Here is a 17,796-nt window from a genome sequence, read left to right on the forward strand (position 1 = left end):
GCCTGGGGAGCTGTCTGTGGGGCTGCTCAGCTTGGAGGCCCTTATTCAACACCTGGTCAGATGTAAAGCAGTCCCTGGTTTTAGAGGAGAGCGTCCCCAGTACCCCTGTGTGAATCATTTCAGACCTTATGTCTTGGATCTGGAGGACCAAGGAAGGTTAGCTAATGGAGCACTACTGCAGAATGTGGAGGCTATTCAAGGGATACTGTTTTTCCCCTGCTTTTCCTTTCCAGCCTTCCTGTGAGCTGCCCACCCTGGGGCCTTGGAGGTGGGCACTGCTCTGGGGCAGCTAGAGGGTTTGCTCAGGAGCTTGCTAGTGATGAATCACAGAGGTATGGCATGGATTGATAAGGTCGTGTACTTTACGATTAGACACATCCTTCCTCTAACAGCAGTTCTTTGTCTCCATTTTGCTTTTGGTAATGTGTTTCGGCCGTTTGCATACAATGACTCTCCATGCAGGAGCTGTTTGACTTGAGACAAAGTCACTATTATTCTAAGCAAGCTCAGGAAGCCTTCATAATTTTGTTGCCCTCACAAGGGTGAATTTATTTAAAAGCCAATTAAGTTAAATCACCAAGGAAATACTTTTATTTTCTTGCAGCCTAGCTGTAAAGGACTTTTGGGTACATAAACAAGTGTATAACAAGAAAAATCTGCCTGGCAGCTGTGTTGTTGGAGTTTTTGTGCATTTGAAGTGAAGGCTGTAGAGGGGCATGTTCTGTATCTGTAGTAGTAGCAAAAAAAGTCATGTTTTTCAGCTATTCACAGTGCAGGTGTGCAGCCTGGCAGCCATGGCAAAAGAAAACTTACAGGGTCCACAAATTATTGAAAAATACTGACTATTGTAGTGCCTGCAGCCTGACCAACACACAAGTCTATCTCCTCAGTTAGAATTGATGGAGAGCCCAAAGAACTCGGTAGGAGTACTTTAGGCTTATCTGGGGAGGTTTTGGACTAGACTCTCAAGGCGCATGTTTCAGTCAAGTGCCTGCTTGCATTTACAAACAGAAACCTTTTTGAGGTAACCTGAACATGACATTTATGGTGCTACTGTCCTTTTCAAAGACCATCTCTGATGTCTCCCCAGGCAGTGTCTCCTGAGCCCTTTATGCTCCTTGGTTATGAGTCCCTGTCTGTGGTGCAGCCTCACCTCTCCTGCCACAGTCTCTGCTACAGTGTCCTGTTGCTCCCTTGGATTCTCTTGGCTGTTCTGGCTCCCCTCCTCTGCTGTGTATTGTCACTTACTGAATAGACTTGCTCAGCAGAGTTTTCAGAAGGAAAACAAAACGAGGTAGTCATGGATGACCAATATCAGCTTTTCCTTTTAACTCAGTCGTAAAGCATTGTTGGCTCACTGGTTTGGTTTCTACTGTCTATAAAAACGTTTTGTGCAAGAAGTACCCTTTTTCCCATCGTCCTGTGTGACGCCGGTGCTGAGATGACCTTCTGCTGGAAAGTCTCATTGCTCAGTTTTGTCGCTGCTCTGTATGAGTTTCCCTGGCAACCAGTTTGAGCTGCACTGAACCAAAAATATCTCACTGTGCTGGGGGAAAATCAGTTTGCAGGCATGTATTTCTCTTTAATGAGTTCTCTGGATGGTCCCTGTGTTCAGCCTGCAGATGTCATTATTGGGAACCAACAGCTGGGAGATGTGGTGTGCCCCTTTTTCTTACTTCCACAGGCAGCACAGCCTACAAGAAGGCTGCCCCTGCATGATTGTCAACTGAGCTGTGACTGTAGGACCCATCATACTCATTTCTCATGGTACACTGAGGGTCTCATCTTCTACTGAGAATGCTCTGTGCAGCAGACACAAAGTTTTTCTCGGATTCCTTGGATCTCTGCAAATTTCAGAATTTCATAATCACAGAATGGGTAAGGTTGGAAGGGACCAACCTTACCTTGGTTATTGCCGACAACTTTGTCCACATTTCTGTATAAATACATGCACCTTGCTTTGTAGCTGGGCATGCAGTGAGGTGCAGTTTTGCTCCCATCCTAATCTTGAAAGGCACTGTTTGTGACACCTCCAAATGAACATACGTATAAATCTTTACAGGTCAGGACCCACCAATTTGCACAGGAGAGAATGCACAAACTGGAGGTGTTATTGCAAGCCTTCCTAGTTCAGTTTTGACTTGCAGATAATCTTTTCACTACCTAATGTAGAACACTGATGTGAAGAAAAGCATTCGTAATTCCAGATGTGTTCTCAAGACGACAAAATTAGAAGAGACTAAATTGGAAAGCAGGATGTCATTTTTAGTAACAGGTTCCCTTTTCTGGATTTGTAGGGTGTGAGGATTGCGGTAAAAGCCTTATAGGAGAATGCAAACTCCACGGGCCACTCATCAGGGCTAAAGATAGGGTTATTCCCAGCCGAGCCCGTCTCACCCTACCTCACTACCTCACTTTGCGAGTGTTGGAGCTGCGAGCTGGAAACCAGCAGAGTAAGTATTTTAACTCTTTTTCCCACATTTGAGAAAGAAGAGACAAAAACACTGGCCTGTTTTCATGAGTAACGCAAGGCATAATCATTGGGCATTAGCATTATGAAGACTGTTTTCAGCTGAGCACAGCTAAAGCTCACAGTCAGCTACTGTTTTTACGACTGATTTCTGGTAACAGATGCATAGACTGATGGCAGGACATTAGCCAGAGCTGGTGTGACATTTAGCTGTGAGCAACCAGTTAGCTCTGTTCAGTCAATCCAAGTTTAATGAATGTTGAATTTGTATCTAAGAGTAACAGCCATGCACTACTACTTTTTTTCTTTTTTCCCCAAGCATGCAAAACAGGAAAGAGTATTCAATGAAAAGTCAGAAACAAAATGGTAAATGACATCCCTTATCCACCCATTGCAAACTCAAAAGATCACAGTGGATCTTTTTTACCTTTTGCGGCATTTTAAATTCGTATTATAGAAAGACTGTTGTTTCCATCTAAAAGCAAGGCAATTTGAATGCCCAAATGTGAACAAGGGAATGGTGTCTTTAGCGTGCAAATTTCCCACAGCTACCTGTGTAAAATTAGTCCTGCCTAGGTTCCTTTTCAGAAAAAGAATGACAAGATGCCTATACTGTCACTCCGTTGATTGTGGCAGCAGAATAACTGGAATGATTAAGAAGGCTAATACTGTGTTTGTATAGATTCTCTCCACTTATATCAGGAGAGAACAACCTCCCAAATTATGCCAAAAAGCAGAGGACTATGGTAACATCAGTTTGTAGATGGAGAAGTATCAACAGGTTTGTGTTGCATACCCAGTTCAATATCCTGTCATGGATTTTCAGCACTTTTGTATTTGATGTAGTTCCCATTAAAAAAAAAAAATCGCTACCTATTTACATCCTTCTTAGTTTCTTCACCTTAGAATTATTTACAGAGCTTATTTGTCTAGAAAAAGAATCCATGTGTTCTGCACTATTTTGTTTATCTCCATTTTCACAACTGTAAGCATCCAAGAAATAGTTCGTGATGTCTATACTAATATTAAACTGGTCTTTGTTTTGTTCACAGTCCTTGGTGTATTTGCAAAGAAAGGAATACAGAAGAGAACACAATTTGGTCCTTATGTTGGTCAACTGTCTACAAAACTGACCTGTTATGATGAGAGCAGGCTAGTCCTGCAGGTAAAAACCCACTGCCTTTCTATGAAGTGCATATGTGTCTTTAGCAGTTCATACATATTTAGGTATTTTAATCAGTCAATTTGCCATCTGATCGAGTTCATTAATTGTGCTTTTGATCTGTAAGCATAAGTGTAAATCACATCATTTGGCAGTACAGTATAACCTGAAGTACCAAAATTTCCTGTATATTGTGTTTTCTAGAAGTTTGCATTCCTGCTTTCTAGTTTTACCATTTCCAGGGTGTTAGGCCTATCAGTCTAATGGCTCTTGATAAACTTTTCACAGAGCATGGCTACTGAACTTTCTTCCCAGATAACACAAAAGAATTTGTTCACTGAGTTAGCAGGAGTGACAGAAATATGCACTAAGGCACCAGCTTAGTAAGGAGAAACAGTGCAGGGATAGGGAAACACTTCTAAATTATTATTAATTGCTATTGTTATTAATGAGTAATAATTGTTAATTTATATATAGACTTTGACACACAGTGCACTAGCTCAGTTTATTTAATCAGATTTTTATTTAGGGCTGGTACCTTCTGTTGCTGCACACGTAGGTACTGACCGTCTCACCCGGACCATGACACTGTTATTTGTACTTTATCCAGAAAAAATCACGACTTCTCAGGACTAGCCCAGCTTAGACAAAGCTACGTGCACATCCTTTCCCGCAGGAGTTCCTTGGGAGTGAGAGTTGATCACAATCCTCTGGGCCCCGGTCTTTGCATTTTGCTGTCAGGGTCGGGGCTCAGCACAGCTCTGTGTCATACAGTGAGTCCATGGTCAAGCTACAGCCTCCGTCAGGACTTCCCATCAGGTCACGGTTCTCCCAGAGTTTGCATTTCATATCAGGCCCTCTCACCCCTGAATAGAGAGACACCAGCAGCAGCTGTCCTGTGACACACTCTGTGTCTTCATTTGAGCTTTCTCCAGAAGCTTTCGACTGGAAAACACTCTGTGTTGTGAGGAAATATTTCTGAACTTTTGTTTGAGAGCAAAAATAATAGCTTCAGTAGTTGCTGTAAATGCCATTTGCACATGGAAGTTATGGGAATCATCTGCCAGAAAAATAACATTGTCCATCATGGGATTTTCATGGCATGTGGACAACAGAAAGCATTTATTCTTCTCTATAACTAAATTTCTTCAGTCTTTTTATTAGACACTATTATAAATGCAGAAAATGTACTTCTCTAACAATGGATAGATGAGCTAAGCACCCAGTTCCTTCCTCTTCACCAAGTCATTGTAAACCACACCCTATCCTCTATCAGTCAGCACCGTTTGCTTAAAAGTATACAGTGATAAGCACAGCTCTGGCTGATGAATGGACTGTTTCTTCAGAAGAGGAGATTAGAGTCCCAGATTTCCTACATGACAGCAGGAGCTGCCTTGACTTCTCCCTAGCATGAGTATGTGACCAAACTTGTCCAGCGGGCAGGTGCTTTCATCGGAAGCATGATGAAGTTAGATAAAATAGTTCCCAGAAGCAGTGAAAACGCAACTTTTTATTTTTTTTTTTGCAGTTACTTGCTCAGTTACATGGTTAGTAGAACAAATACATGCTGTGCTGACATCTGTTGTGCAGCTTTCTCCATGGTCGAGACACTATTGCAGAAAAGCAACTGTCTTGTTTGACGTCGGTAGTTTTTGCCTCATAGGGGCGTTCTCTTGGAAGGGAATCTGGGAAGAATGAAGTAAAGCAAAAAGAAAGAGATCTTTCTGGCACAATTGTTCATTTGTATTTACTTTTGCATTGTAAAGGGGAAAAAGAGAAGACTGTTAAAATGCCATTATGTTGTATGTTACCTCTCTGGACTTATTAATACAAGTTATACAATTGTTCCATGAAAAATGTAGCAGCACTGAAGTTTGAGATTATCAAGTGCTCAGGAAGTAGATTAAGGCATAAAGCTTATCTCTCTACCTGCCTGCACTTAGTTCTTATAATATTATCTTCATGTAACATAAAAATGATGAAATATAAACTGGAAATACATACAAAGGCCTACAGTTATTTTAGTAACAGGGTGCTCAGCAGGTACTTGTTCTTCACTTTCTTTTGCACTCAGTGTTCATTAAGAGTGATCTATTTCGAAACAACCATGATTTCAAGGGACATATGACCAAGACAGGGTAGATAACTGATAGCTGTGGTTGCAAGTTAAAGAAAACGAATGTGCCTCTATAGAGGACTTGGTTTTATCATGTTCGTTCTCCTGTTCTCCCCCTTTGTTTCAGGTATTGAAAGATGGAGGGAAGTACTTTCTGGACACTCCCAATGAGGACTGTGGAAACTGGATGATGTTTGTCCGGCTAGCCCGGAACCAAGAAGAACAGACCCTTGTGGCTTATCAGCACTGTGGAGAAGTCTACTTCACAACAGTTAAGGTAGTTAAACCTACATCGCTTCACCTGTCATCCAAAAGGAAATTTATAGGCAAAGGTTCTGAAAGACTAACTCTTTTACAATGAAAGATTGATTACATTCTGCCAACGGGATCGTTACGTACAGACCACCTTTAATGTCATTTAATCCATAGTAAAGCAAGCAGTGTATGGGGTTTGTTGGGAAAAGGTGTTGTGTACTTGCTGTTGTGGGTAGTGAAGAAACTGAGCAGAGGGAAACAGAAAAACATTCCCTATGATAGTGTTTAAACTGAACACTCTTCAATCTCAGGTAGCTATATGATGACATTGGCATTATTACATTGAACAGTACTTCATTCTGGAAATAACAAACAAATTCCTCTCTTTTATTACATTTCTGGATACATATTGTTTTCTGAGCATGTTACCCTGTGCTCAGGAGCAGGGTGTTAAGTGAATCTTTATGTACAATTTTTCATGCTCATTAAATCCGATGACTTAACTGCAAAACTTAGAATATTGCAATGTTGCCATGAAATGATAAGTTTATGTTAGAGATTCTGGACTGCATCTTTGTCTGAAGAGAGAGAACAAGGTACTCTGTGTTTATAAACAAAACTAGAACATACAGTATTGGTTTTTATTGTTTTGGCCACTTTTTTAGGCAGAGTTTGTTTTAACCAGAAATAACTCTTTTGCACGCTTGGGAAACTGAGATCTATCTGTTGAACATAATGCTTGTGTGTCATTGTGAGCAACATTAAAAAAAAAGAATATTAGTGAAAAGAAGTTACTATGAACTAAAATACAGCATTTCAGTTTCATTTCCAAGATTGGCACATATTTCTGTGGCATAGTAGTATTTACAGTTTTTCCTTCATTTTTGTTTCTCCACCTGCACTGTGAGAAAAATATTTACTGTATATTGATGATGAGATAGTAACATTTCATAACCTACAAGTCTTTTATAACAGTATGGAGTATAGCTGGTTTGGGGATTAATATTAAAATAATTATTAAGAAAATAAAGCAAAATCTGAAACAGTATGTGCTACTCTGAGACAGGCTGTGTTTGAGATTCTCATGCAGTCCATATCATTTGAGATTTCAATTTAATTTGAAATGCATGATATGTTTGTAAAATTGACAGTATTACTAATACTTTATTTGGGAATCATGAACTTTTGAAGTACTTGTTATAAACTGGTAACTTAAAATTTCCAGTGTAGTTTAAATTCTATTCAACCAACTCTCTGCTGACTTCAGCGGAACTCTGCACACTGGCATTAATGGAGAGTTGTCTCCTGTATACTGACACAGAGTGTCCTAGTATGAGGCATGTGTCTTGGAACCTTTTCTGTGCTGTGTGTCATAGGGCATTACTTGGGTTTTATTTCTCTGAAGTCCCGGTATCATTCAGGGTACTGTGGCATCCTGCAGACTTTGTCATGGTCAATGAAAGCGATGGCCTTGTGCTACACTTATGCACACCCTGCTGGTCGGGCTGTGAGGCTGGCTTAGGGCTGATTAAGAAGATACTTTCTTGAGATACTTTTAACGAAGTGTATTAAGATGGGAGTAGGATTGGCTCCTCTTCCCCCTGTTATTGCAAAGAAATGGGATTTCAGTGACATGGAACTACAGCACACATGTAAATGACATACTAATACCACCATTAGCTTACTTGCTGACCTAATGGCTGCAATTCCTAGAAATAAGTGCTTTAAAAGGTATAGAATTGTGAGGAAATAAAAATCATCCATGGTTGCTGTTGGTCTGATCCCAGGAGAGTTTCATGTGGGTGCTGCAGTTCTCTTATTGGTGCACTGATGGCACAGAGTAAAAGACAACTTGTGGATTTGCGTACTGGTATTTAGTGTCAGTTTTAATGAGATTAAAGCTTTTGAATTACTTGTCTGTTTCACATACTGATGCACTTGCTCTCCCTCAAAAGTCACATTGACCACATCTCAGCTTCCCATAAAGGAGATGGCTGCTGGTCCAGGAATGCTGGGCAGGAAGTCATGACAGTGCTACGCTGTGCAGTTTTTTGTGCGTACCAGTCTCAGGTGTCATAGGTGAAGGTCCCAAGACATTCTCAAACGTTTGTCTCACAATGCATGATGAGCCTTCTAGTTAATGGCTCTGCCTCATGTCCTTAACTGAGTGGAAAATTCAGGACAGACCATATTTAAGCCAGGTGTTTTCAAAATGTACACATTTTCTGGAATAAAACTCAGCTGCTCTCTTTCCTGGCTAGTTTGGTTTTCTTTCAGTGGCGTGAGTTTACCTTAGTTAAAATAAAACTACATGTACAGTTTGGCTCTACCCCTGATACAGTAATGTTGGTTTTTATTATAGATGAAGAAAATTGTGCACAGGGTTAGGGAGTCCTACAAATCAGGACCCCAAAGTTTAGTTTTCTCCTTTGCGTTTAAAGAACTAATAGCTCTTTAGCCAGTGAGTGTAATCACTCCTCTCTTTTTCTATTTGCTATAGTATTGACTGACGGTATTTGTCAGAAGAGGTCATAGTCCAGTCCAAGGAGAGATTTGGGCAAGCATGACTGGATGGGAGACTGCAGATTACCAGCTCCTTTAATCCTGTGGGGGAAGGCTTCAGTGGCAGGAGGGCAGCGTTAAAATAAAGCACGCTCATAGCAAGCCTGACACATTAGAGCCAGTGCATGGCAAGGCGCCCATTTGCCTTGCAGTCCATGTATTGATCAGCTCTGCACCCCTGCTCAGTGTGACCTATCCAGGAGATATCCAAGCTCTTGTGCATTCGTGATGCGTTTTTCCTTTGTATGTACCCTGTAGTTAAGTGTTGTGTCCAGTGGGCTTCCAGACATCAAGGAATGGGCATGGGACATTGCTTGGAAAGAGTGCTGGATGTCTGAACATCACAGACAAATACATCTCGCTGAGCAAAGGTCATGAGGATTGAGGCATCCCTCCTGCTACTGGGCCCCCCCAGCAAATCTCTGTGCATACACAATTTCGCTTTTAGAAACAGAATGTGTCAAGCCCTAGTGGGTAGTAGTGCTCAAAAAGTGCTTGAATCTTGAAACTAAGTTACCAATAATTTGAAGAGAATCAAAAATGCAATTTGGGTAAGGACAAAACACTGCACATCCCTACCCCACCTATCTTTCTTGTTTTTTGGTTTAGGAAAATTGACACAAGTCAACAGGTGTTGGTTTTTTCCATTCACAGCCAATTGAACCCCACACAGAATTGAAAGTATGGTATGCTGCCGATTACGCCAAATTTATGGAAGCTTCTGCAGTCTTCATTAAAGAAGAATCAGATGTGTCTCCTTTGCCTCCAGTAGCAGTAAGTACCCCTAGTCTGCATTGAAGTCTTCACTAGACATATTAAATTATGGTTTATTTACATGTTTTCTCTGTTCATGTAACTCTAGTAATGCAAGTGTAGGCCATAGAGTACTTTTGGCAATTTTAGCCAAACAGATACTCAGAGAGAGGTTGTTCTTCCTCTCCTATGTCTGTGATCCAATGGAGCCATCGGATGTAGTCGGAAGTAAGTGGCACCACTTGATTTCTTTGAAAGTCTTAAGATTGGCACTAATCTGTGGATAACCAAGCTGTCCAGCCTCAGACTTCTTTCACCATTTCCCCTTCTTTTGCTCTGACTGATTGGCCAGAGTTTTCAGTCTGTCCTGTTCAGTAACCCTTCTCTACTAATTCAAATACTTCCCCTCTGTATCATAGCAGAAATCCTTAAACTGATAGGAAAAGTTCAAGTGTTGAAAACATGGCTGTGAAAAATCAATACTTAATCTAGAAGGAGTGTGAAACAGGGAATACAAATGAACCAGGAATTCATACTCCAGGAAGGCTTGTGAGGCCTTCAGAGTATATCCCAGAAGGAAGGTGTGGGAGAGCCACAGCATCAGACACGAGTCTCAGCAGAGAGGAGAGCTCAGTCTGGAAATAAAGATGGAGTGGGCACAGCCTCACCATGCTCTCCAGAGCAAGCTATCCCAAGAGCAAAGGAAAAGAAGGACAGTTTATGAGAAGCTTACATAAAAGGTAGATGAAGTTGAGGAAGTACATGGTCATGTGTTAATTGAAAGTACATTTCATTAGTGATTGAAGTTTTTTGGTAATTGTTTTTCATCAGAATGTTTATAATATCAGTATTTAAAGTGAATTCAGCTGAATCCAGTAGAGCTCTTATTTCCATGGAAATAATACTTCCAAATAATACACTGTTTCCAAAAAAAAAAAAAAAAAAAAAAAAAAGCTTTTAAGTCAGGATAGGCTTGAGATCCCCAAACCTAAGGTGTTTCCTATCCAGTTAATGATAGTCTAATGCCAAATGTCAAACTAAGTGAGGAGGTCTCTCCTGCAGCCATTGGCCATTGCTGTGTGGTAAAGCATAGAGCTGGCCCAAGGCACAAGGAAATCTGTATGGCTAAACCACATTTCTGTGCAGAAACTCATCCCATTTTTGTGTGGCTGAAATAGCAGATAAACGATGTCAGTCCAGAGATAAAGTACAACTTACAACTGCTTTTATGAGTAATTTCATAAATGCAACAAATGTAGAGACTTTGAAATTCAGTAAGCACAGATGATCAAAGGTGAGGGACTCAGGACTGTTACAGTAAATGCTAAACAAAAACATGTAAATCAGTATTTAGCCAATCTTACTTTTCCTTTGAGTTTGTTCTCTTCGAGAGAATCTATTGCCAGTTGAACAACTGGGTGGTAGCACATGGAAGTAAATGTCACCAAAGATGGGTCTTGGAAAAGCCCAGGAGAAGATGAGTGAGAAGAATATGACCTTTCCTTAGAATGGCTGGTAAGAAAAACCTGTCTCTGTTCTCATTGCAGAAAGAGCCCATAGACCCTTGGATATGCTCCAGCTGTGGAAGCACTTTTGCAACTTTTGCTCTGCTGGAATCTCACCAGTGCATCCATAAAGACCGAGTCCTTCCTACGAGGTTCAGACCACCAAATAAATTGGGACCTGTAAAAGCAAAAAACAAACTCAAAGGGAAACTGAGAGGAGCATCATTAGGCAAAAGCATTACTCAATGCTTTGGGACCATTTCCTGTTCCTCTGCTGCAAAGTTCAGCTGTGCCAGCTCGGGAAGCACTTGTGATGCTCTCGTAAGGTTTATACCTAAATGGAGGAATGGTCGGTCTTCACTGCTGAAGGGAAAAGAAGTGAAGCAGCCAGATAATTATCCCTGCCGACTCTGTGGGAAGATATTTGATTCCATTGACAAGCTCACGGTCCACACTTATGTGCACAAAGGGGAGCGTCCCTACAAGTGTTCCCAGCACGGATGCACAAAAGCCTTCATTTCCAAATATAAACTGCTCAGGTACAGCTCTGAAGGCATTCCTTTTCTGCTGGGTGTGAGGGGGGCGGGGGAAAAGACATCTTTTTTCTTTTTCTTTTGGGGTGTTCTAGTGACAATTAATCCCTGAGGTCCAGTTTCTATTATTCCTGGTTTTGATAGTATTGGAGAAAACTAGTCTCCCTGGATTATGGTGGCTACTCAAAAAGATGATGTTGAGCAGTTTTAATCTACTCTATGCTTTATGATTAACAGCTTCCTCACCCCCAAAAAATGTAGGCTTTTACTAATAACCTGAGAAGCTGTGAAAATGCCTTCCTTCAGTAGTTCCAGTGTTTTCAAGTTTTGAGGCTGCAAGAGTAAAGGTACTAGAATAAATATAAACACAAGTAACTTTTGTGTGTGTGTTTTTGGTTTTTTTCTCTTAGGCATTCGGCCACTCATTCTCCACAGAAATCTCACCAGTGTGGCTACTGTGAAAAGACCTTTCATAGGAAAGACCACCTAAAGAATCACCTTCAGACTCATGACCCTAACAAGATGGCCTTCAAGTGTGAAGAGTGTGGCAAGAAGTACAACACCAAGCTAGGCTATAAGAGACACTTGGCTCTTCATGCTGCCACCAGCGGGGACCTAACCTGTAGGGTGTGTGCCCAAGAGTTTGGAGGTACCGAGGTTCTGTTGGAACACCTCAAAAGTCATGCAGGGAAACCAACTGGCAACATGAAGGAAAAGAAACATAAGTGTGACCACTGCGAGCGTCACTTCTATACCCGTAAAGACGTGCGACGTCACATGGTGGTACACACCGGCTGCAAAGACTTCCTGTGCCAGTTCTGTGCCCAAAGGTTTGGGCGGAAGGACCACTTGACACGCCATACTAGGAAGACCCATCCACAAGAACTGCTGAAGAGCAGGTTGCAGAATGGTGACTCAGTGGGTCTCCTTGACCAGCTCTTTTCATACAGACTGAAGGAAGATGCCAGCATGCTGTCCCCTCTTCCTGAAAGGGTCCCTGTGCAGAATGGAATTGTGAATAGTTCAGAAACAGAGGATTACAACTGTTCACATGTTCATTCCCAGCCAAGCTTACAAACTGCTCTTCCTCTTGAGTCTTCTCCTCACTTGCAAAGGATGGGCTGTGCAGACAGTCTCCCAGCTGTCCCTCCCACACCATGTTCAGCAGCTGTCCCTACCAACCTGCACCTTCATCAGCCTAACAAATATGACCTTAGTTCTACCTCATTTGCAGCAGGATCCCTCAAGAATCTACCGATAAAAGTGGATGTTAAAGGTTACAATGTGCATCTTCTCGAGGACCTGCCATTACCAGAACCTCAGTCTCTCCACAAAATCAGTATGGAAGAAGCTTCCTCAGGGCCTGTAGGGGATACTAACAAGTACCCAGTGCACAAAGAGACAGAGGCAGCAGCTGAAACTGCAAGCCTGCCTTTCATGGATCTCACTCATGTGATGGGTTTCTGGCAGCTCCCACCAGGTGACAGCCAGAACACTACTGGGGACATCACAATGGCGTTTGGCTCAGAAGAACCATCACACAGGCTGAATGGCCTCGGCCAACAGCAAGGTCTTCAGCTAGCAACTGGTGGGATGGCCATAAACCAGCTGCATCATCTTCCTCGCTCCTTTCCATCCACTACAAATTCTGTAACATTGCCTCACTTTCACCATGCCTTCAAGTAACCATCACCCTGTGTGGGTCTTTTCCCTTTTTTTTTTAAAGACTGTGCTTCTTACTTGAATCTGTTAGGACTGGGGTGGTTTTGGTTTTGTGTTGTTTTGAAGAAAAACTGCCCCAGATGTTTTCAAAGCACATTATGAACATGGTAGTTAAATTCAGGATGTTAATAAACAAGAAGCTCTATTTTTCATACTATTAGTTTTTTAGCATATGACAACAGTAGAGCTAACATACTTCCCTCAGCTCCCTCTATATTTTTGTTTCTTGCTTTTCATGCAAACAACTGAATAACTATCTTCAATGACAGCAAAGTATCATAACAGGCACAATAAAACTCTGGCTGCTGCAATAAGAGTAATACGGTTGGGGTGAATGGGAAGAGGGGGGAAATCATAAAGAAATCAATTTAAATAAATCACAGCAAAATTGTACACATGGCAAATGTAACAAATGATTTATCAACATCAGATAGATTTCTGTTAAGCCCTTAATTAATGAACTTTATGAATCCTTAATTTAAATCAGAATAATTCCAAGAGTAAATATTATGTCCCTGTTTCGCTTTATTCAAATGAAGATCATCACTATTATGATTATGTTAAACTAGATTTTATTTTCTGGTGGGCAGTTCAGCTGTGTGCCTCTCCTGCCTTTTTCCTAGGGCTGGAAATAGCTACCACTTCTGAACGACTGTTAAGAACTGCTGTCTTGGATACATGCAGTCCTTGGAATGGGCAGTGAATTGTCTCAAAGGTTAGAACAGAACATTAATTTTCATTTCAAGCTGAATCCGTCAAGACATCAGACACTGCTCTCTCTCTCACTTTGTCTCTTGTAAAGCACTTGAGCATTTGCTTAAATTTAAGCTTATCTTATCCCATTGAGTCAACAGCTTGATTAATTTGACAGTTAATAAAAAATAACGCATTCTACCTAAGGGGCCTTTATTCACCTTTTGTTGATAAAAATGGCCTTCGTTTAGTCTGGGAAATGATCATTGTAACCATCTGAAAATGTGGGCTTTCACAGAAAGCCAACCCTGGGCCAGGGGAGCCTGTGCCCAAGCTGTGTGTGGAGCCAGGGGCAGGTCCATGCACCGAGGGGCTGTAGTGGTGAGCTGACACTGGGTCCTGCTCAAAACCAGGTTCTGAAGCTGCCTTACAAGTGTCGACTGAAATTAGCGGGTGTGATAATGGTTGAGGCCATTTTACTCATGGGTGTTCTGCTCAGAAACATTGGGGCTCCAGCCTTTGTTTCTTGCAGACTAGAACCATGGACACTTCCATTTGTTTCCTAGGGTGAATTGTCCATGAACAGTTCCAGTGGACAGTGTGTTGGTGGGACAGTCCCATCACCTGATGCATGAATGAGCAGAAATTGCCAAAATAATTTTTTCCAGTAGATGATATGGTTAAATAAACTCTTCACAATTTACTTTGTTGCCTAATCCATAGGTATAAAAAAATAATCGTGGTTTTAGGGAATGTTGCAGTTACTAATGGATTCTGTTGCAGCTAAAACAGACACGGAACTTCTGAATCTGAGTAAATTCTCAAACCCCTAGAACTACTCTTCCATTAAATCCAAAGAGAGTTCATATTACCCAATGATCATTACAAGTATAACATGAAGCAAGCATGTTCTCTTCTCCCTCATTAATCACAGGAATATTTCCAGAGAGCTTCAAATAAAAAATAATTTTTAAATTATTGCTGTTTTGCTGTTATTGAGCTATGGACCATTGTAGTTGTGTAATGTCTTTGAATATTCTTACAAGTTGATTGATACTTGGATTAAGGAAGGGTTGTCTTACTGCAGTTCATGAGAGAATATGCTCTGCAGATACAGTGCTGAGGGGTATTTTTTATTATGAAAACTTCTGGCATAAGACAAACCAAAAGGAATTTTAAGATCATTCCTGTAATGACAACAGCAGGAGAAAGAACAGGTACTGCACAGTCATGTCCAGTAAGCAGTTATTTAAATTACAAGTTCCAGAATAGGGAAAAGGTTGAAAACAATGTTATATGCACGTTCTACAGCTAGGCTTGTATTTTTGTCTGGACTTGGAAAGGGGTGTGTGTGTATATTCACTTAACTGTATTTTTCCCCTTGTTTGCACAAATTATATTCACTTGGCTTCATCCAAGCTTATGTACTTGTAAGAAAACCCAAAAAACTAAACTACAACAAAAAAAAAACCTTTGCTACAAAAAAAAATTGTAGCACTGCCTGTTCATACGCATTTTGTCATTTTGGTTTGTGGTTTTATAAGAGGTGTCAGTAATTACTGAAATACTTGTCCTTGAATTGAAATGTGATGTTAGGAAGCAAACATTATGCAAACACTGAGCACGTTCTTTCAGCTGCTCTTTCAGTCCTTGGAGCAGGGTGCCTGAGCTCTGGGCTGCCAAGAGAGGTGCTGCTGCCTGATCTCAGCCTCTTCTGAAATATGGAAAGATGACAAGCATTTCTCAGCAATGCATACGTAACTACAGGTTAAAGACAAAGTCTTATTCAAATAAAAAAAATAACCACTTTTGATGCATTTTAAAGTGCTTAAAAAGCACACAGTGGTGGTGTCTGCAAGTAAAGCACAGAAGCAAACCTTAAGTGTGCAATACTGCTTAAACCCATCAGCCCATCCTATTTTCTTTTTCCAGATTCTTGACATCATAAATGTAGCAGAAGCTGATGATGTCCCCTGACAAAGAAAGGCAGGTTATTTCAACAAGTTATGTTTTCAAAAAAAGTTTTGTTTTAAAATTCTTGCAACTCAAGAGACATGAGGTACCCCTGTGCCATCTAATAGTGGAAGTGGGACTGGACTTTCTGATCTTGTTTGTTAGGGAGGCCTCTGTGAGCATTTCTCAGAGGCCATCCGTAGCTGACATCTCTCTGGTGGCACTGCCTTTGGCTCATGCAGGGCTGTGACAGCACCAGTGTGGGGAGGCAGCCCCGCATCCAGTGGGGGTACAGTGGAGGAAGGCAGCAGCCCAAGCACCGACCAGTCTTCCCTCTCTGGCACAGTCCATTCCTCCTCCAAATGTGAGAAGTGGATGTAACTGCCATGGAGAAGGCAGGATAGGCCATGGCACAGCAGCTAAGAGATGGGAGAGAAAGATCTGGGAGATCTTAGGATATTTTACCTCACATTCAAATAGAGATAAAAATACTCTTTTAATTGAACTCTGCTTGAAAACCTGTAGAAGCAGAGCAGTATGTGGCAAATAAACAACAGAATTAATATAATCAAATGATACTGTAAAAGAACAAAATCTGGTAAACTTTTGGTCTCATTAAAAAATGTATTCTTTCTATGAAAGAAGGAAAAAAAAAAGACATGTAAACCTGCTGAAATAATGTCAAGAAGCTAAAATTATACTACATGGAACAAAAGACTGCATCCTCTATGTAAACACAAATAGTTATATTGCCAAGTTCCCATCCTCTATCAGAAACCAAGCTCATTTCTTTTTCCTTCAGTTTTATTTACCAACTTTTCCTGTTGGAACTTTTCATTTTCTTAATCAATGGGTTGCTGTTAATTTCAGAGGGCTTTTCATAGCCAGTCTGAACTGGGATGGTACATTCCCTATATTAATGATAGGTTCCTTTCTAGTGGAATTTTTAAAATGCTGTTCTTTAGTACACCTTTCCTGCCCTTATATTTTTTGTATAGTTTTGGAAACTAAGCCGTGAAATCCTACATTCTATACACAGAAAATAATGGGGACACACACGCAACAACAAATACAGTAACACTTGCTCTAAATTTGAGGATTCATTTATTTAGTTGTTAAAGAAAGCAACTGTGGTAACATTGCACAGTATGTGGGTTTGGGGTGTTTTCCCTCTTCTTCCTGGATTCAAAGAAAGGCTGAGCAGCACTGCTTTAATATATTGGGCTCTAGGAGTTACAGTTGCTTCAGTGTCATCTTTTCTGTATCCATCTAATCACTATTAGCTAGGGTCTGAGTAGTTTAATTAAACTCTTTAAAATATGGTATTTATTACTGCTGTGTCCAACTATTTCTCATCTTCATTTACTTCATGAGCATTTAATAGGTAAGAAAATTCCTAACAGATTTTAAGTGAAAGCCTAAATAAAACTTATTGGGCTAAAAAGCCTCAACATGTTGCATCACTGAAAGTTTATGCAAGGTGATCCAAGACTGACAGTAGATCAAGTGACCAAAAAAATAAGAAGGGATATACCTCCACAACATTTCTGTCTTCTTGTAAATTTCTAAAAGCAGTTAAAGTGTTTAATGCAAGAATGAGATTTGATTTTAGTCTGAACTCAAAGTGCTTTGAAGAAGATGCACAGCACACATGCCTGTTTATCACGTATCAATCACTATCATTCATTGTTTACTCAAAGATTCTATTAAATATTCACATGAAATTCCACAATGTTCACTTGTCTTGGTCAATATTTCAAAGCATCAGGAGGAAGAAAAAGAAAATGCCATGGTACTGGATCTTCCTACATTTTATTAAAACCATTGAATGAACTGCTGGTAATGTCCATCCCCTGCAGGCAATCATTTAATTAAACCTTGGCAACAGATACAAATAATCTCACAACTTTTAAAAGGACAGAATAATAAGATTTGTAGTGTAGAGAGAAAAAACCCCAACCAAACCCAAGCCAATGAATTTCAGTTTGCTTATTTTATTGGTAGCTGTAGCACTTCAGGTGGAAGTGGTGCTGGAAAATTGTGTTGCTTAAGATCTTCCATAATGTGTCAGA

At 40.7% G+C, this 17,796-nt stretch overlaps 1 protein-coding gene across 3 annotated transcripts in view; it reads left to right on the forward strand.

Moving 5' to 3' along the window:
• Positions 1 to 17,049, forward strand: part of PLAGL1 (PLAG1 like zinc finger 1) — a 50,001-nt gene extending 32,952 nt beyond the window's left edge. For all 3 annotated transcript variants that reach the window (XM_032101969.1, XM_032101970.1, XM_032101971.1), the window contains 6 exons: positions 2,298 to 2,453; positions 3,523 to 3,635; positions 5,876 to 6,025; positions 9,220 to 9,339; positions 10,866 to 11,362; positions 11,767 to 17,049. In XM_032101969.1, coding sequence (XP_031957860.1) covers positions 2,298 to 2,453; positions 3,523 to 3,635; positions 5,876 to 6,025; positions 9,220 to 9,339; positions 10,866 to 11,362; positions 11,767 to 13,042 — 2,312 coding nt within the window. In that variant the 3' untranslated portion in view covers positions 13,043 to 17,049. The remainder of the gene's footprint in view (positions 1 to 2,297; positions 2,454 to 3,522; positions 3,636 to 5,875; positions 6,026 to 9,219; positions 9,340 to 10,865; positions 11,363 to 11,766) is intronic.
• The last annotated feature ends 747 nt before the right edge of the window (positions 17,050 to 17,796 follow it).

This window comes from Corvus moneduloides, chromosome 3, assembly GCF_009650955.1.
Source record: "Corvus moneduloides isolate bCorMon1 chromosome 3, bCorMon1.pri, whole genome shotgun sequence".
Classification (NCBI taxonomy): Eukaryota; Metazoa; Chordata; class Aves; order Passeriformes; family Corvidae; genus Corvus; species Corvus moneduloides.